The sequence below is a fragment of the Lactuca virosa genome, chromosome 4 (genome assembly GCF_052849685.1).
Source record: "Lactuca virosa cultivar CGN04683 chromosome 4, Lactuca_virosa_CGN04683_v6, whole genome shotgun sequence".
Taxonomy (NCBI): Eukaryota; Viridiplantae; Streptophyta; class Magnoliopsida; order Asterales; family Asteraceae; genus Lactuca; species Lactuca virosa.
In genome coordinates this window covers 249,606,364-249,627,086 of record NC_136429.1, presented here as the reverse complement: position 1 = coordinate 249,627,086, position 20,723 = coordinate 249,606,364, and the positions used below count along the sequence as shown (strand labels likewise).

The following is a 20,723-nucleotide window of genomic DNA, read 5'->3' as shown; positions in this document are numbered from 1 at the left end:
TTCTGTGATGCATTCATCACTGGTTTGGGGGCGGTCCTCATGCAAGAGAGGACGGGTGATAGCTTCTGCTTTGCAGCAGCTGAAGCCGCACGAGACGATATATCCCACACATGATCTGGAGTTGGGGGCAGTGGTTTTTGCCCTCAAGATTTGGAGGCATTATATTTATGGGGTCCGTTGTACTATATACACAGATCACAAGATTTTGAGATATATTATGGATCAACCAAACTTGAACATGAGGCAGCGCAGGTGGCTGGACGTAGTTAACGATTATGACTGCGAGATCCTTTACCATCCGGGTAAAGCGAATGCGGTGGCGGATGCTTTGAGCCGCAAGTCGGATGGGTCTTCAGATGGGGTATCGTGTATGAGGATATCAGTGGATTCTCCGCTTTTGGGATTGATTAGGGAGGCTCAGGTCGAGGGTGTTCGGGAAGAGAACTGGAAGATAGAGAGGATCAGGGGTGAGATCGCCAAATTTGTTCCGGATAGTCGTGGATTGTTGACCCATTGTGGTCGGGTATGGGTTCCTATGTCTGGTGGGGTCAGGCAGATTGTGTTGGAGGAGGCTCATAAGTCTCGTTTTTCTATCCATCTGGGGGCCACCAAGATGTATCGGGGTCTGAGATTGAGCTATTGGTGGCCGTGTATGAATAAGAAGATAGCCTGGTACGTGGAGAGATGCATGACCTGCAGGATGGTTAAGGCTGAGCATCAGAGGCCGCATGGCAAACTATAGCCTCTGGAGGTTTCCATGTGGAAATGAGAGCAGATTTCGATGGATTTCATCACCAAGTTGCCGAAGACGGCAAAGGGTTTCGATGCTATTTGGGTCATTGTGGATCGATTGACCAAGAGTGCTCACTTCCTGGCGATTCGGGAGAGTTCTTCGGACGAGAAGTTGGCTTATGTGTATATTCGTGAGATCGTTGCTCGCCATGGGGTTCCGATCTCCATTTTTTCAGACCGTGATGTTCGATTCACCTCCTGTTTTTGGCATAAGTTCCATGAGGAACCGGGCACGATGTTTCACTTCAGCACAACTTATCATCCGCAGACCGACAGCCAGAGCGAGCGGACGATACAGACCTTTGAGGATATGTTGCGGGCCTATGTCATCGATTTTGGTGGGAGCTCGGACTCCTACCTACCTCTTGCGGAGTTCTTCTACAACAACAATTTTCACTCCAGCATTGGTGCTCCGCCTTTTAAGCTCTTGTATCGGTAGAGATGTCGTACCCCGGTTTGCTGGGACGAGGTTGGTCACAGGGTTATGGGGCGGACCGAGGTGGTCCTTCAGACTACGGAGATGATTCAGCAGATCAGGCAGAGATTGCAGACTACTCAAAGTCGGCAGAAGAGTTATGCCGACCGGCGCCGATCCGAGTTGGAGTTTCATGTCGGTGACATAGTGTTACTGAAAGTCTCACCTTGGAAATGTGTGATTCGCTTCAGGAAAAGGGGGAAATTGGGTCCCCTTATATATTGGGCCATTTCGGGTTATAGTCAGGGTTGGCAAGGTTACTTACAGATTGGATCTTCCTGAGCAGCTCAGTCAGATTCACAACACTTTCCATGTTTTGCAGCTGCGAAAGTGCGTATTGGATGAGGATGTAGTGGTTTCTTTGGATGATATTCAGGTTGATGAGTGCCTAAACTATGTTGAAAAGCCAGTAGCTATTCTGTAAAGGAAGGTAAAGGTTTTGCGTAGCAAGGAAGTGCCTTTGGTGAAGGTACGATGGCAGCACCGGAGGGGCTCCGAGTGGACCTGGGAGCCGGAGGCTGAGATGCAGGAGTATTATCCAGATTTGTTCTCTGCAGCAGACTTCGAGGACAAAGTCTAGTTCAAGTGGGGGAGAGTTATAACACCCCGGTTTTCAGGTGTTTTCAAATTCATCCCTTGGTTATAAATTATGTCATTTTGTTCCTTGGATTGGAAGGAATTATCCATGAGAAGCCCTAGTGGCAAGATTGTAATTTTAATGTAGGAGGAGTATGCTAAGCGTACATGTGAGTACGTTGGGCGTACACATATGTACATTGGGCGTACTCATGTCCGAATGAAACCTAAAGTTTTAGGGTTTGTGGGGTATTTAAGCATCCTTATGGCTCAGTTACCCCCACCTCTTCAGCCTCCAAAGACCTTGAGTCATTTTTGGAAAACCCTAGTCCTTTAAGAGTGTTTTGAGCTAAAAGTGTGTTCTTGGTGTGCATAAAGAAGAAGGAGTTGCATCAAGGAGCTTAGAAGTTAAAGCAAGCTTGTGGATCTTGGATCATTACCTCCTTGGGAAGCTCCAGAAGGTAAAAATTCTTCACCTTGATGCTTTGTTTGCTTGGATCTCATTTTGGTAGCTTTATGTTTCTCTTCTTGTCTCAAAAATCCCATTCTTATTCATGTTTGGTTTTGGACGATTTGGGCTGTCCTTTCAGACCCTAAGAAGGGTCCTAAGCCATAAAAATGAGGTCCCTTTAGCTAGTTTGGCTCCATGTTTCTTGTAGAAGGTCTTAATGGATTAAGACCTTGCATTAAGGACTTTTTGGACGTGAAATGTCATAAAGTTGGGAAATTTATGACCCTAGTATTCCTCTGGACCTTGGATTTGAAGTTTGAGTGCAAGTGCTAAAGCCATTAAGCACTTAATGAAGAAGTTGGATCTGCGAGGGTACACCCCACGTAGCCTGGTGTACGCCTCGCGTACCCGATCAGCCACCCCGATGGTGGTTCTCTGCGAAGCCTCGTGTACGATGAACATACCTCCAGAGTATGCCCCGCGTACTCGCATGGATCAACCCATGTTGAGTTAACTCAGTGGGTTGACTCGGCTGGGTTGACTCAGTGGGTTTATGGACTTTGACCAGTTTACTCCAAGTTTGACCATGTTTGACCTAGTTTAACCTTGTTTGACTTTTGAGGGTATTTTAGGTATTGTTGGGATTTTGATGGAATTGGTCACTTGGTGGATGTAGGCATTGAGTAGAGAGGTGAGATTCGGAGTCGGGCCTCATCAGTTCTGTTCAACTTGTGAGGTGAGTTTTCTTCACTATACTTTTGGGTCGAAGGCACCAAGGCCATCCCATTGGTTTGATAACCTAATATTATTGATATGTTGAGTATGGAATAGATTTGCATGCTAGTTTTGATATGCTAGTTTGGTAGATCTGTAGGACTACCTGTGATATTGTATGTTTATCTGTGTATGATATTATTTGTTATATGTCGACATATTGTGTGGGTTGGATTGAGGTTGTACTGCTCCGTGTTGTAGCCAACAAACACTAGAGCAAACCAGATATGAGTTGAAGGCCGATGAGGGCATGCCAGACTCATATTGAGGGCTCATGAGCATTCCAGATACGAGCTGAGGGCCGGGAAAGGCATGCCAGACTCGTACTAAGGGCTTAGTGGTATTCAGTCCGAGGACTGATCAGTCCGGGGAGCAAGCCAGGCGTAAGTTGTGGGCCAAGGGCAGGCCAGACTTATGTTGTCGGCTCAGGGGTAATCTAGTATGTTAGTTGTGGACCCATTTCATGTTGTTATTGTATATGTGCTATTTGTATGTGTATTGGTATTTTGGGGGAACTCACTAAGCTTTGGGCTTACAATTTTGGATTATGTTTCAGGTACCTCAGAGGATTGCGGGAAGGCGAAGGCGTGATCGTGCACCTCCTCGAGTTTTGATTCTATGATTTTGGGAAAACTCTGGTATTAAACCTGTTTTGAAAACTTTTTGCAAACAATGATGATTTATAGGTTGTTTAAAAGTTTAAATTTTTCATGAATTTTATGGATGTTACAAGGATCACACCCTCATTGCTCATTCCTTAAGTAGAATTTTCGTTAATCTATTTTTCTCCCTCCTTGTGTACGATTTCCAAACTTTCCCCTAGGGTTTGTAAAAATCAATCTTTTTTCCTAGTTTTCTTTGATCTTCTCTTGGTGTTCTTGGGTGTGAACCAAAAAAAGGATTATGGTTTGGGTCCTCTTCATCCAATAAGGTGTCAAGAACAAGGTCTCAAGCAACGAGATTATTGGTACCCAAAGAGGTATGTACATTCTTTCTTTCTTGTAGTAGTAGTTGTAATGATAGTATGAAACTTAGATAATCTAGGTTGCATGAGTACATAGGGATTTTATTATGCTTCCACTCCTAGATTCATGTGTTTACATGGCTAGAAAACCTATTAATAGTCTCACTCATAAGGGTTACTCGTATCCTTGTTACACAACATAAGCCATGGAATTACGAATTCCTTGCTTTAGAATCCTAGATCTTCACATTTCATAAGTTTAAGAATCCACCTTGGGATTAATGCATCAAGTTCGCCATAAGATCATAGAATTCAATCCACTATTTCTTATTAACTCCATTACTCAAAAATATAACTAGAATTCATGATTGATTTTTACCCAAACTCAAATTCATCAGTATGAATAATTTCCAAGCTTATAACTAAATCAAACACCATAGAATGTGTTAGATTACAAACCATTTCTATTATTATTCAACAAAATTTGAATTATCTCATCCCAACCAAACCCTAGTAACCAAACCCTAGTTTGAATATGAAAGGTTTTTGTGAAAACTTACCTTTCAACACAATAAGGATTCAAATCTAGCTTCAGTAGGGCCTATAACTCCATGAATCCTTGCTCAATGGGTGAAATCTCTCCAAATCACCATTTTTATCCACTCATGTAATGACCAAAAATTGAAGTATTTGATTATACTTTATTTGGTGTGTAAGAGGTCATTTTTTATATAACATGTTGAGCAAAGTCAAGAAAACGGAAATGAGATCGCGGCGCGCCTACGTGTCTAGGTGATGAACATATGCCACGAGAATGTGAAGTGTGGTAAAAGATAAATCGTGAAGCGAATGAAAGTCTATCATAATGTGATAAGGATAAGGTGATGGACACGTGTCACCAGAACGTGCACGTGAAAGGGATAGGATTTGTGGAAAAAGTCGCAAAGCGATATCAAGGTGGACGTGGTGTGAATTGTGACACCCGTCAATTTTGGTCAACAAAAGTCAACCATATATAAGGTAAACATAATATATCCCTCACAACTATTATGATATATTAGAAAATCTTTCAATGAAAGTACATTCCTTTTCAAATTTCAAACTGTATGTAGGTCGGTACCAACAGGTTTGATACGCGTGTTTAGTGACCTACTCACCGAGTCCATGAAGGGACTCGACGAGTAGGAGCTGGCAGAGGAAACCCTAAATCCCGGGGTTTTGCACCCTATTTAAAGGAGCCTCAGCCTCCTTTGGCCTCTTTACAGTCTTTGAGAGCTCAGTGAAAACCCTAATTCGTGTGGTACTCTTCTTGGTGTGATTTAAGCCTTGGAAAGAAGGTTGGCTAGGAGGGAAAAGCTTGAAGAGCAAAGGAGTTGAAGCAAGGAAGGTGTGGGAAGCAGAACTTACCTCAGCTAGCATCTTCTGGAGGTATCAAGTTGCAATCTTTACTTCCCTTTCCTTCTAGATCTCTTTTCTTTTGGAAGAGTTTTAGGGTTTTATGGATTTTGAGTTGGTATGGGGAGCTATGGGCTAGATCTGAAGTTGTAACTTCGGATCTGGACCCTTCCTAAGTCCTAGAGTCATAAAGTTGCGGGTTTGGGGGTGATTGAGACCCTCCTTGTGCATGAAACCCCATTAAGAGCTTAGAATTGCCATTAAGAGCCTTTTTAGCCATGCATACACGTAAAGTTTGCAACTTTACGTGAAAAGCATGCTCTAGAAGCTTGGATCTGTAATTCGGAGCCATTGCATGGCTTAAATGAGTCTGTATGGCTTAAGGGCTGAAGGAACTCGGCGAGTCGCAAGGTTGACTCGGCGAGCCGTATGAAGATTGCCATAGACTCGGCGAGTTGTATGAGCAACTCGGCGAGTCCGATGAAGATTGCCATAGACTCGGCGAGTTGTATGAACAACTCGGCGAGTCGGATGAGTTTTCTCCAGGATATGTATGCGTGTGTATCCGTCGGGTTGCAAGAAGGAAACTCGACGGGTGGCCTTAAAGTTTGATCGAGAATCGGAGGAACTTGACGAGTCACCTCGATGACTCGGCGAGTTGGAAAGTGCTTCAAGGAACTCGGCGAGTAGCCGAGGGTACTCGGTGAGTTAAGGTCAACATGGACTGTTGACCTTGACTGAGGACTTTGACTTTGACCAGGGGTTGACTAGTGGGTTATGGAATACCTTATAAGGTTAAGGACTTATGAGTATATTGTACTATGGTAATAGGTGGTGGAGCCTGTGTCAAGTGATCTGAGGGTTGAAGTTTATCTACCGAGTCGGCATCTGTAAGGTGAGTTATCCTCACTATATCGATAGGGTCTAAGGCACCAAGGCCGACCCTTTTAGTTGTTATCATTATGGTATGCTACATGTGGATATGATCTGTTAGATCGGAATCAGGAAAGACAGTACGTTATGCTTTTATGATCCGTAGGGATTGATATGTTAGTGACCTGTTAGGTCAGTACTCTAGTTATGAGAAATTGATATGTTGGTAATCAGTGAGATAGATATGTTCGTTGTTTGTATATGCCAGTAGATGTTAGTATGCGCACATGGTTATTTGTTTGTTGCTTGGGTTGAGGCGGTCCTGCTTGGTGCTGAAGGCCAACACACCCTATGAGCGGTCCGGGGAGACTGTAGGCCCACGTGGCGGTCCAGTCATGCCGAAGGCTCGGTATAGATTCAGTTGAACTGAAGGCCCTGTAGGGCGGTCCAGTCAGGCCGATGACCCAGTATGCATGATGATTGATTGATTATTACAAATATGGTATTATCAATGTGGTATTGGTATTTTGGGGGTAGCTCACTAAGCCCTCGGGCTTACAGTTTTCAGTTTATTGTTTCAGGTACTTCAGGAGTTCATGGCAAGGCGAAGGCGTGACCGTACCGCTCCTCATCCTTATGATCTGGCTTTTGGGACACTCTGATTGAATAATGAATTGAAAACACTTTTGTAAACAATTACTATTTGGTTTTATTATGCTTGAAAAGTTTAAATTTGGTGTAAAATTTTGGATATGACAGTTTAAGGTCGTAATAAGTATAAATGAACTATATTAACTTCCATATCACCAACCACTAATAATCATATGCAAAACTATTATGGTAACCAGCTTTTTTGACATTTTCTCTAAGAATAAGAATTGGTGTATTTTTATAAAAGTCATTATAGTTACAAATACATGCATACATATATATATATATATATATATATATATATATATATATATAACCATCCTTATTTTAATATAAAAAGTCAAACCCATTAAAATAATGCAAAAGCATTACAAGACCACATGATTACGTCTTCTTACACCTTTATAATAAAAAAAAAATGCTTCCTCCCATACCCCTAAAATTCGGCCACCCATTCCCCATGCAACCTTGGGCACTTTTTGCACTATAAATACCCTTACCTCCTTCACAACTTAAGAGAAACCAGGAAAACCCTCGCATCTCCATCCTCCCTCTCTTGGCCGAAAGTTGCGCCACCACCACCATCATTCTCCAATTTCTTCATTCCAATCTTAATATATTGTCCACACAACCCTCACAACTCAAGATCTTGGTAGGAAAGCTCAAGAACACCAAGATCCAAGCCAAGGACCACCATCTTCAATTTCGTTTAACCTTTGGATAATAACATAACAAGTAAGTTCATACCTCCTTTCTACTAGCTTTACTCATTTCACTCTTTCGGGGGAGATTACATGCCATGATATGAAATTACATTTTGGTCAATGACTTTACACAAAAGTCCTAGATCTAATATATGTTGGACAAAACTTTTAACCTTTAGATAATACTACATCATACATGATTATGTCGTAGTTATGAAAGTATATATACATATATTCAGATTTCAAATGAAGTACACAAGTTTTATTCTTTTATATGCATGCTAGCTAAGTTTTAAGTCTAGATGTAATATATGTTGGATAAAACCTTTAACCTTTGTGTAATACTAAATCATACATGATTATGACTTAGTTATATATATATATATATATATATATATATATATATATATATATATATATATATATATATATATATATATATATATATGCGGATTCCAAATGAAGTACATAAGTTTTACTCTTTTATATGCATAAGTTTCAAAGTCTCGACCTATTGTATGATGGATAATACTATAACACATTGGATAACCGCAAACTGACATTTTTACCAAAAATCTAGATTGGATAGATTAAAACTTTGTGATTACACATTGGATACAACGATTATCCCTTGAATAATATCATTATCCATTGGATAATACTATTACACATTGGGTAACCAACACAACACTTTGATCACTACCCTGTACATGGAAAACTTTGATTTCATTTACAACTAGAATAACATACTTTCGACGGGTTATGTGAGACTTTTTCGTCAACCAGTACATTAAATCTCGGCCTTATAATCGTTAAATCTTAAATGAGCGGGAGAGTTGTGTATATATCTATATGGGATTGACAACCCCCACTTATGGTTTCTAGCTACAACCACGACCGACGAGTCAAGGGTGACAAGTGTCTTAACATTTTCACGACGTCCGAAGAAGCGTTGTGGCGGGTAGCATTACAGTCGATTGCTCGATTATAAGGGCTCACTATAACATCGAATAGTGAAATTCTAGTACACTACATTTATAAGTATGGTTATTTACTTATACACTACATTTGTAAGTATAGTTATTTACTTATACACTTGATTTTGGATAATAAAATCACATGACAAGCCACACTTTTTATAAGTTTTAGAAGTTATGGGAACTTCTGTTTTATAAATACTTTTGAATATATACTACACACATACATTCTTCTTTTACGCTGAAGGCGTACAAATATAAAACTCTTAAACATATGGAAAACATCATATTTTTCTACAACTAAACTCTTATGAAGTCACTAACTTTATGTTGACTTTTAAAACGGCATGTAACCTCAGAAAACAATTAAGCTCGGATCAATGGAACCACTTTTGAAGACAAGACACCAAATATCATTGCTTGAACTTTGTGATATTTGTAAGGGAAATACTTTATTTGATAACATGCAAAACTTGTAATGTATTTTAATATCAATTAACATTTTGGTCATGTAACTTATCTAATCATATGGTATGATGGTTGTTTATGTACTTGTGTTTCAATGTATTCAATTAATATGATATTGTGCTCTCGTTCCACACTCAAACGTTTCCACCATATGGTTTGGGGGTGTGATACGAATATTAAGATATTTGGCAGAACTTTAGACACATGTCGGACTCTAGGAAGGCACGTGAATCGTGATGCAACCTAAGGGTTGACGCGATGCGACGTCTCTAGCCTATATATATATATATATATATATATATATATATATATATATATATATATATATGTGTGTGTGTGTGTGTGTGTGTTTGTGTGTGTGTGTGTGTGATTTGTGCATTGAGAAATGACTTTTGTCCGGGGAAAAGAAAATTTTGGTATAATGTTCTTACGAGAATATTGTTTAAAGGTTCCTACAATAACAGTTTTATGTGGCTTTGTCAGGAAGGGGTTACTTTCTAACAAAGAGATATATCGGAATGTAGATAGCTCTGTTAGGAGGGTGTACTTCCAGCAATGATGAGTAGTCTGTTGAAAGGGTTACTTCCAACTGTGATGAGTAGTCTGTAGGAAGGGTTACTTCCAACGGTGATGAATGATATGTTGGAAGGGGTTACTTCTAATGGTGATGAGTGGTCTGTTGGAAGGGGTTACTTCCAACGGTGATGACTGGTTAGTGTTGAAAGGGGTTACATCCAACGGCAATGAGTAGGTGATGAGTGGTATGTTGGAAGTTGTTACTTTTAACGGTGATGAGTAGGTGATGGGTAGTTTGTTGGACGGGGTTGCTTTCAGTGGTGACAAATAATTCGTTGAAATGGATTATTCTAATAATGATTAGTATTTGATTGGAAGAGTTACTTCCAACAATAAATTGTATTTTACTAAAAGAGGTTACTTCTAGTAATGGATAGTGTCTTGTTGGAAGGGCTATTTCCAATAGACTGTAATATTCTTATTATGAAGAATAATTGGAAAGGGTTGACGTCATTCCCAATACATTAAGATGGAATATGGCATTTAGAGTAATGTGATATTCCATAGAAGAGTATGATTTAGTCATGGTGGTCATTAATTGTAAAGAAATTTCGTCGGGTAGATGGAATATGGAATTAGATGATTCCAATGAAAAGACATGATTGAAGAATATTACATGTCATTCCTACGGGAATGTGAATACGAAATGGATATGAGAATCCTACCACAATATTCCTGTGGGAATATTGTTATGTGGTTACAGTATGAACCTTGTAATAGGTTTCCTTTGGGAAACATCGTTAAGTATTTCCTTTCGGAAACATTGTAAAAGTCTCCTTGAGGGGATATTAGACTAACTGATAGGATGAAATCCCTATGTGTGCAATTTATGTACGAATTTTATGTTTTGCAACACCAATGAGTTGTAAACTTTGATTAAACTTGTAAAGGTTTTTGTAAAATCAGATGTTAACAAGACTACGAGTCATGACAGTTGTACAACCAAAGTGATAATTTTGATTGATAAAAGTTAGGGTGTTACAACTCAAGCTCTCAAAACGTGATTAGGACGAAATGGGAGGGAGAATGATAGCTTGGGGTCTTATTTCAAGTCCCTCTTATCTCACATTAGCCACATAACTTCTGGTTCTTGCAAACCGACCAGGATCTCCTAAGTCTTGCAACTAGACATTGATTATATATAAATTTAGTCATTCCCCACCATTTTTATTACTTATTGGTCCCAAGTCTTACTTAAGTGAATCAACTCTTAGTCAAACTCAATTTTCTTTAATTTTGCGAATTTAGCTTTTATTTACTACTGTATTAAATTTAACTTTTATCTCCTCGATTTATATATTTACTAATAATATTATTTTTTTTATTATTTTTACTATTTGTTTATTTATTTATTTTTACTTAATTAGTTAAAGTGAAATTTTCTAACCAAAAAATAGGATGTTACAACAACAACCACTCAACGTTCCATTTGGCAGCCCCATTTTTTTTTTTGCCTCGGGTTAGCCCCTTAGCCCCTTACAGGCCTTGCGTTTGTCGTGGTATCCCAACCTCAACATTCCCTCAAATCAGTTATAACTTTATTCGAGGACCTAAAAATAGTAGTGGGTTACGACGCTTACGATCCATCAACAAACTTATGTTGTGTCCCAGTCAGCTTTCTCAACCCACTTACGTAATTTTGGTCTCAAGTTCCGGTTCAACAATAATTTCCAGCCTGATATTCATTTGACGGTCATGTAAAAGCTCAACACAATACACCGAGTTGGCTTCGTCTTCCAAGTTATGTCTATTTAACAACCTCAACACAACAACTACCACACTGAATCCAATAAAAGCTCACATGTGTCCTCTTTCTACATATTGGTGTCTTACACGATGCTGACGGGTTGGCCTCAGACTTTCTGGTCTACTTATGGTTATGTGTGTTTTTCTAGGTGACAAATTTGTACTGTAGTCTTCCAAATGTCATCATGTTGTCTTCCGGTCCATCGCCAAAGTTAAGTATTAGGGGTAGACAATATAGTTGTGGAAGCTACCATGTTTTACAACCTGCTTCTTGAGTTATCATGTCCTCTATCTCATACGATCAGGGACAGATGCAAGAATTTACAGCAATAGTGACACAAACAAAAAAAAATGTTTTTTTTAACACTTATAAGCTGAAATCGAGTACCGGCCTAGGACCCCCCGAGAAACCCCCTAGATCCGCCATTGCATACAATAGTTGTTCTTTGTGATAATTTCAGTGCCATGTACTTTGTTTCTAACCTGGTTTAGCACAAAAGAACCAATATGTGGAAATAGATTTACATAGAGAACGCATTGCGGATTGGACATATGCGCTTCTTGCATGTTCCATCAGCTCTTCAGTTTGTAGATATATTTACAAAGGGTTTATCAAGATAGTTATTTTTAGACTTCGGAAACAGTTTGAGTATACAAGAACGTCCAACCGAGATGTTATATTAGAATATTTATCATATAATCTCTTCTTGTTCTTTATAGTATATAGACCCCTTTGTTATATCCTGTATTATATATAATTCTTTTGAGCAATACATCATAAACTTTAACATGGATTTTCCACTATCCAAATGGTTTAAAAAAACTCTGATTGAAAACACACCCACAAAACCAATTAAAGTTGTGCATAAAAATTACATTTTTTAATGAGTATGTTGAGTATAAAAAAAATTACGTTTTTAAATATATATATTTTTTTTGTTACAATTAAAGGTGTGCATAAAAACTGGTTTAAAAGAACTGGGTTTGAGAAAATCTGAATCGATTATAATCTAACTGGACAATAACTTAAATTAGTTATAATATGGTTGTTGGAACCAGATAAGAAAAACCACTTTAAAAACCTAATCACAAAACCAATTTAAGCAACTAGCCGTTGGAATTCATTTTTTTTTTTTCTGTATATCTCTAACGGCTTTATATCGTTTATGGCCGTTCTTAGGTCAAAAACCCTTTTGCCCCTCCTTTGGTTAGCATAGATATCGGCCCATAACCATCTTTCCGAGTAAAGAGATTATTCTGTTATGTTGTTCCAAAGCTGGTTGTATTAGAGCTCTATGAACTTGAACAACTAACGCTTTGAAGGACATTCACATTACAAATGATCTATAGACACGTGGACATGGAGAGGCGATCATTGTCATCTTCACGTCACTCAACTGTACAAAATCATTAAATGGGGCAACACTGACTTTCATATTTTTGAAGTTTATGGATCAAAATAAATCAATTTAAAATAAACACAATCAGCTCAAAAAAAAAAAAAATAAAAAAAAAAAATACAACAGATCCCCTCTGAGCATCAACCATCCTAGAAGCCCTCCGTTAGTGCAAAAACACGGCCCGCCAATGGTGCACTCAATGCAGCAACAGCTTTTTCAATCACCTAAATATTCATTCATTCATTCAACCACATCTCACCTCAGTTTCTATCTTTATTTTTTATTATTATGAAGAGAAAGGCATTCACGTCTTTTTACACAGACAAAAGATCAACCCCCAGTCCCAAGAACAAAAAAGTAGAATTTTTTGTCCTACTCATATTACACAGTACAACTTGTTATGTTATGTTGTGTACTGCATAGATATTAACAAAGACTGTTTCTTTTTTGAACTGGAAAAATGACCATTTTACCCTTATGTGTATGGACAAATTAATAAAAAGGGGCTCATGGTAAAGTCGTAAAACTTACATCCAAGTGATACCGAGCTGAAAAGTGGATCAATACAATTGCTTTGTTCTCAAATCTTTCAGCCTGACTGATTATCTGATTTACCACAACAATCAAAAGTCAAAAGTCAAAAAAAAAAAAAAAAAAAAAATGAAACTTAATATTGACAATAAGTAGATATTATCTACAAAAAAAAACAAGATTTGACCTCAGATAAATGTGTGTGTCCATAGTCTCTTGCATTCTCCACTGACATTGTATTCTCTACATAAGTACTCTAAACATGAAGAAAACAAACACGCGAATTAAAATTACAAAAATAATAATAATAATAATAATAATAAAATAAGATTTTCTTGCCTCCATAATGAGAATCTTTGCTTTTAATGCATCAAGATTGTGAGGATCAAGTATGAAGTCGGATGTAGTATCCCCTGTAAAAGCTACTTCAGGTGATGTTGTTGTATTTGTTATCTGTCAAAAATAAGAAATTATTATGTTTTTACTATTTGATTTATTTCATGTATCTATGTCAATTACTCAATTATAAATTAAAATATATAATTTGAAAGACAAAGACAAACCTCCACACCTGAAAACTTCAATTTCTTGATTTCTTCCCCTTGAAGTCCAACATATTCAGGTTTAAGCTTATGTTTCACAGAATAAATTATATAACCCTGAAATGAGTCACAAACTTGAGGTAATTAATATCTAACAATATCATATAACTTTAATGATAATAAAGTTGATAGTATTTAAATTTTAAAAGTCCTTTTGTTGTGTAAAAAAACAGTGATATAACAAATTGCTTTACACCAAACTTTCCTTTGTACCAATATGGTCCTTCAACTTTAGATATTTTTTATTAAGTATTTGTAAAGTATTTTTTTATATACAATATTTGTTGCTTGTGATATTATATTATAAATTCATTTGTAATATTTGTTAGGGGTTTTATGCAGAAAAGTCTCATTATTTTGGGAAATTTTTTTATAAAGTCCTAGATTTTTTATTTTTGAACAGAAAAGTCGTGATTATTTAATATTTTGCCCAAATAACGAAAAAGTCAAAATTTTTATTTTAACAGGAAATGACAGATTATCGTGTAAAATTAAATAATCGGGATTTTTCTGTTCAAAAAAAATTTAGGACTTTATCAAAAAAATTCCCAAAATAATGAGACTTTTCTGCATACAACCGTATTTTTATTAGACGTGTGTTAAATGTAATATATTTAATTGATAAATGGTTTTTTTAGTGATAAGATAATTAATTTAAAACTAATTATACACGAATATAATCTATGTAATATAATAATTTAAAGGTTATTGCAATATAAAAGATGTGATTCGAATTTGTAAAAACCAAATAACATATAATGGTTATTTACTTATTTTCTAACTTTTTAGCATTAAAAAATGGCATCTTAGCAAAATGAGTAAAGAAAACTAACCTGACTTGGGATGACATGGCATGTCTTAAATGCTTTTACTTTCAAATCTTTTCTCAAGTAGAACTCTTCCCCTGAGATACAAAGATATTGTTGTATCAATTTTGATTTAAGTATTTAACATTGACTGAAATTAGTAAAAATAAAGTGATTTTTTTTACCAATATCTAATCCAATCAATGTATGCTTCAACTCTGATTGATCCATGGCTCTATGTGCTTCAAAGATCTTTTCAACATTTTCTTTAATGACTTTTGGTATAATAATTGTAGGTGGAGCCATTCTGTATAAACCACGAGTTGCAACATACATAGGCAATCCTCCCTAAAAGAAAAAATAAACTTTCAACTTTTTATAATAATATTCAAGAAGAAAAAATACTAACAATATAAAACAGAGAGAGAGAGAGAGAGAGAGAGAGAGAGAGAGTGTGTTACATACAATGTGATCCATGTGACCATGAGAGATGAAGAGGAATTGTTGAGAAATGGCTCTTTGAGGGCACTTTCCAATATCAAAGGCTAAATTAAAACTAGGGAGAATTATACAAGTTTCATGTCCAGCTATTGATAAACCTTCAATTGGGTATCCTTCAATATTTAAACCTTGTTTCTTCTTTGTTTCCATTATTATCAAACTGAAGATTCTGGAGAAAAGGGACAATGAAAAGCTTTGGTGCTCTTGTTTCACTTCTGATTGTAATAAGCTTACACCTGTAAGTATGCGAAACAGGATCACTAATGTTCTTGAAATAAACTCGAAATAAAACATCAAGAAGACTAAAAAAATGGTATTCGAGGTTGCAAATTACAGTTTTCTATGCACAGATTTTCAAGTTATTACTCCCACAAAACCGTTTGGATGAGGTACACAACAGAACTTTTTATACACCGTGGTTTCTATCTATAAATTTCATATTTTTTTAATGATATTTGTCTATTTGATCGAGTGGCTCACCATCATCTCTGACATTACATCGAACACTTGGTGGGCGATCACTAAATATACACTTACCCGACATTAGAACTATGCAATGAATCCTCTAATCAAACAACTTTACAGAACACATCAACAAAACAACAAAATAACCTAGCAAAGAACTGCATATGCATTCACTAAACAAACGTGTCTCGTTTTTTTATCACCTGCATATGCACGCACGCATGGGTATGACGTGAGAGAGAGAGAGAGGTACCTATATCGCGGAGGCGGAGACGCCGGAGATGACGAAGACGAAAAAGAAAACGGAGTATGGGAAGGCGAGAGAGTACATGGGGTTCGGACATTAAACCGTGAAAAACCTCTGATGTAACGTGTTATGTGGTCACATCCGTTTTTCCTATCGGATCGGTTCGGATTTGTTATCTGGTTTATCCGATTTTAATACTCCGATGCTAATAATGAAAAAAAATAATAATAATTTAACCAAAAACGCTAAAAGTTGGGCTAGTCTCTTTTCGTTAACATTGGAGGTTTTAAACTAGGGTCCCTTTGAACTAACAACTAATTAGGAAGCTGTGGATTCAATGCTAAGGAGATAAGACAAATAATTATTTGTCATTCCACAAAAAAAAAAAAAACGCTAATAACTTTTGTAAAAAATAGCTAAAAAAACAAAATTTCACAAAAATAACTATTGAAATGGCAGATGTCTATGCCTCATCTATGATTTCCTCGAGCCATTTGCGATTAGGTGGAGTAAATTTGCGATTTTCTCAAACTTATTTGTTATTTCATCATTTATGTTTGCTATTTGCTCCACGCTATAAAAGACTTTTTTTTTTCGAAAATTTTCACTAAATCGTAGATGACTATTTGCACCATCTGCAATTTCCTCTACATCTATCTACAATTTAGGCTCTGAATTCAATTTTTTTTTTTTTTTAAATAATTAGATTTGACTACGAATTCGTTAAGGTTTGAGTGTTTGACTATGAATCTAACAGTGTTGACTATGAGTTCATACAAATTACTAGATTATATATAAAAATTAGCTAAAAAATCTTAGATTATCAGTTATTTATTTTGAAATATTGTTTTTTACATTTGTACTAAAATGAGTGAATATTTGGTCTGCGTTGTAACTGGCGGGAGTTGAGAGTTAGTAGAGAAAAATCTAGAATATGTTTGTCTACATGGAGGAATTTTTGAATTCGCTTTGTAATTTTTGGAGTATATTAGTTTTAGTGATTTTATATCTTTAGTGAAAATGAAAACTAGTTTGTTAGATAGATATAAAGTTGCTCTTCGCTTCCATCATCTTGAATTGCATCATCATTATATAATCATAGTTGTTGACATTGTGTAACGCCCGATTTGTCTAGTAAACTCTTAGCAAAACTATCTTATCTATTTGTTTGACTTGGACCCAAGTACGTTGGGCGTACATATGGTCCGCTGGGCGTACTCCAATGCATGCATGAGGCCGGGTGTTCCCCTGGTATGTTGGGTGTACCCTTACGTACGCATGGCGTACGTAAGTCAGGGGAAAACCCTAATTTTTAGGGTTTACACCCTATTTAAGCACATTAAGTCCCCCAAGTCCTTCACCTTATCAGCCTCCATTGCCTCTTGAGCTATACCTCGAACCTCTAATCCATTTTCCAAAGAGATTGACCTTGTGTGTGTGTTTTGTGTGTGTGTGTGTGGTGTATCTTGAAGAAGAAGAAGACTAGTGGATAAGCATTGGACAAGAGGGAGCTTGTAAATCCAGAGGTTATTCACCCTTTCTAGCTTATTGAAGGTATAAATTTCCTACCTTGATGATTCATCTCTTAGTTCTAGATAGTTTGGGTTTTTGTTTTATTTTGGTCCCTTAAGGTGTTTCTTGAGAGTATAAGCTACTCCAGAAGGTTATGATGATAGATCTTAGTGTTTCTAATGTCCTTTGTGCATAAAAATGGTGTCTTGATGGTTTGAGCTCAACCATGCGAGGGTTGAGGGTTGTTTCATGAAGTTAGTATATTAAAATCCGAGATTTGATCTTTTTAAGCCACACAAAAGCATAAAGTTTGCAACTTTATGGCTTAACACGTTTTAATAAGCTTAGATCTGAAGTTGGACGTTAGGTCTTAAGGAATTAAGACCTTAAAACTAATCTATGGCTAACTATGGCGTATGTCGGGCATACGTGGGTGTACGTTGAGCGTACGCACCTGGAGTCCCAACCTTGTGAAGTATTCGACTACGTCGGGCGTACTGATGGTATGCTTAGCATACTCAACAGAGAGATTTTTGGGCTTTTAGTTTCGGGTAACTTTTGGGCTTAGGGATTTGGGCCCTTGTTGGACCGCAAGCCTTGTTGTGTTGGGCCTTTTTGGACTTAAGGCCCATATTTGGCATGGAATGTCTTTTGGACTTTCGGCTAGATTGGAGTCGGGCCTTGGTATGTTAAGCCCAATAAGGGAAGGGTTAAGCAACCTTTTACCCTGGAAGCCGGAGTTTAGGATTTAGACTCTCGTGTAGGGTTAATGACCTAATTGCTAATTAGGGTTCTATTATTTGTGATTTAGTGAGAGGATTTCACAATTCGACAGCCCGAGTGTGATTTGATATCTTCAGACTGAGGTGAGTTTCCTTCACTATACTCGTGGGTCGAAGGCACCAATACCGGCCCACTAGACGCATACAAAGGGTACCATCAAATCCTCATGATCAAGGAAGACGAGGAGAAGACTGCCTTTTATACAGAACATGGAGCTTTTTGCTACCAAAAAATGTCGTTTGGATTGAAAAACGCAGGCGCAACTTACCATAGATTGGTCGATTCCATTTTCATCAACCAAATTGGCCGAAACATCAAAGTCTACGTGGATGACATGGTCATAAAGAGCCCAGACGAGTAGAGGCTGCTGGAGGACGTTGAAGAAACCCTACGGTGCCTAGAGAAAGTAAAGATGAAACTGAACCCCGAAAAGTGCACCTTCAGGGTAGAAGAAGGACAGTTCTTGGGGTATTACATTACAATAGAAGGAATCCAGTCCAACCCCACCAAGATAACGAAGCTCAAAGAAGTAACATCGCTCCACATGCTAAGAGATGCCCAAGGCCTAAACGGTAAGCTAACGGCGCTGAGCCGCTTCATTTCCAAGTCAGCTGAGAAGGCGATGCCACTATTTGACATGCTTAAAGGTTGCATCGAGAAAAACCACTTCCGTTGGACGCCAGAAGCCAAAGCAGTACTACACCAAATAAAGAAAGCGCTGCACACGCTACAACATTGGCTAGCCCAAATCCTGGCGAGACACTCCAAGTATACTTGTCAGCATCTAACGAAGCCATCTCGTCAGTACTAGTAGTGGAACGACAAGGAAAGCAGCTCCCCATTTACTTTGTTAGTCGAGTGTTGCAAGGACCAGAGCTCAGCTACCCCATCATTGAAAATATAGTACTGACATTGGTGTACGTCGCCCGACGACTGCGACGATATTTCCAAGTGCAAAAAATAGAAGTTCTAACTAGTTGCCCAATTAAACAAGTGCTCCTGAAGCCATAAACCTCAGAGCGCCTCGCAAAATGGGCCATCGAATTGGGAGAACACGATATCAGCTATCACCCTCGAATGAGCATTAAAGGGCAGGAGCTAGCAGATTTTTTACCAGAATTGCCATGAGAAATGCAAAATCAAATAGAAGGGATCACACACAGGGAGCCACAGTACGAAGAAGACGGGCAAGCTTAGACCTTATATACCGATGGGGCCTCCAGCAAAGAAGGATCTGGGGTAGGCCTCATCCTAACTAGCCTCACGGGCGAAGAAGTGACGTACGCCCTACGCTTCGACTTCCACACATCCAACAATGAGGCCGAGTATGAAGCCTTGCTGGCAGGATTAAGGCTCGTAGTAAAGATGGGAGCAGAGAAAGTGACGGCCCTCACCGACTCTAGACTGGCCGCTAACCAAATCACGGGGGAGTTCGAAACAAAGGATTAGAGGATGGAAAAGTATGTGAAAGCTGTTCAGCAAATCACAAGATCACTCAGAAGTTTATCCATTAAACAGATACACAGGGGAAGCAACAGGCGCGCCGACGCCTTGAGTAAGTTAGCATCAACATGTTTTGTCCATCTATCCAAAGAATACTTGTTAGAAGTACTCAAAGAACAAAGCATCGACGAGCGACGGGTCCACTCCTTATCTACAACACAACCCAGTTGGATGACACCCATCATAGACTACTTACAACACGGCGTCCTTCCGGACAACCATGCCGACGCCCGCAAGACGAGAATACGGGCCCCACAGTATGCTATCTTGGGAGGAGTATTATACAGGAAAGGATACACGACCCCATGGCTCAGATGCATAGATAGGGCATTAGGGAGGCAAGCCCTTCACGAAGCTCATGATGGCCCGACAGGACCCCACGAGGGAGCCAAAGCCCTTACAGGGAAAATACTCCGAATGGGACTCTACTGGCCGGACATCCACGAAGACGCCACCAAACTTACTCGCACGTGTGCAGAATGCCAAGCCTTCTTCCCGGTGCAGGGTGTTCCCCCGACGCTGCTAACGAGCATTGTCAGCCCATGGCCGTTCTACCAATGGGGGATCGATATCGTAGGACCATTCCCAGAAGCCCCCGGTAGAATCAAATTCCTAGTCGTAGTTGTGGACTATTTCACAAAGTGGATAGAGGTAGGGTTGTAAACGAACTGAACGTTCAGCGAACTGTTCATGAACCGTTCGGCGGGAAGTTCGTTTACGTTCGTTTATTTAATAAACGAACGAACATGAACACAAATTATCGTTCGTTTAGTTAAACGAACGAACATGAACAATGGTCTCGTTCGTTCAATTATGTTCGTGAACGTTCGTTTATGTTGTCCATTTACGTTCGTTTATGTTCGTTCATATAAGTTCATTTGTTCACATATGTTTAATAGTGTTTGATTACATTAGTGTATTATATGTTAATTTATGTTTATATATCTTCAG

General features: G+C 38.3%; 2 protein-coding genes across 2 annotated transcripts; one reads left to right on the top strand and one right to left on the bottom strand.

Moving 5' to 3' along the window:
• Nucleotides 1-12,783: 12,783 nt before the first annotated feature.
• Nucleotides 12,784-16,144, bottom strand: TRZ1 (tRNAse Z1). Its single transcript, XM_079087486.1, has 9 exons — nucleotides 15,981-16,144; nucleotides 15,227-15,498; nucleotides 14,947-15,109; nucleotides 14,789-14,859; nucleotides 13,917-14,012; nucleotides 13,693-13,806; nucleotides 13,541-13,609; nucleotides 13,354-13,428; nucleotides 12,784-13,046 (listed from the first exon to the last, which is right to left on the bottom strand). The coding sequence occupies exons 1-9, from the start codon at nucleotides 16,069-16,071 to the stop codon at nucleotides 12,972-12,974; spliced, it is 1,026 nt and encodes a 341-aa protein (XP_078943612.1). The 5' UTR covers nucleotides 16,072-16,144; the 3' UTR covers nucleotides 12,784-12,971.
• Nucleotides 16,145-19,721: 3,577 nt separating this feature from the next.
• Nucleotides 19,722-20,435, top strand: LOC145105801 (uncharacterized). Its single transcript, XM_079042881.1, has one exon. It carries the CDS (start codon nucleotides 19,722-19,724, stop codon nucleotides 20,433-20,435), a length of 714 nt encoding a protein of 237 aa, XP_078899007.1.
• Nucleotides 20,436-20,723: the final 288 nt, after the last annotated feature.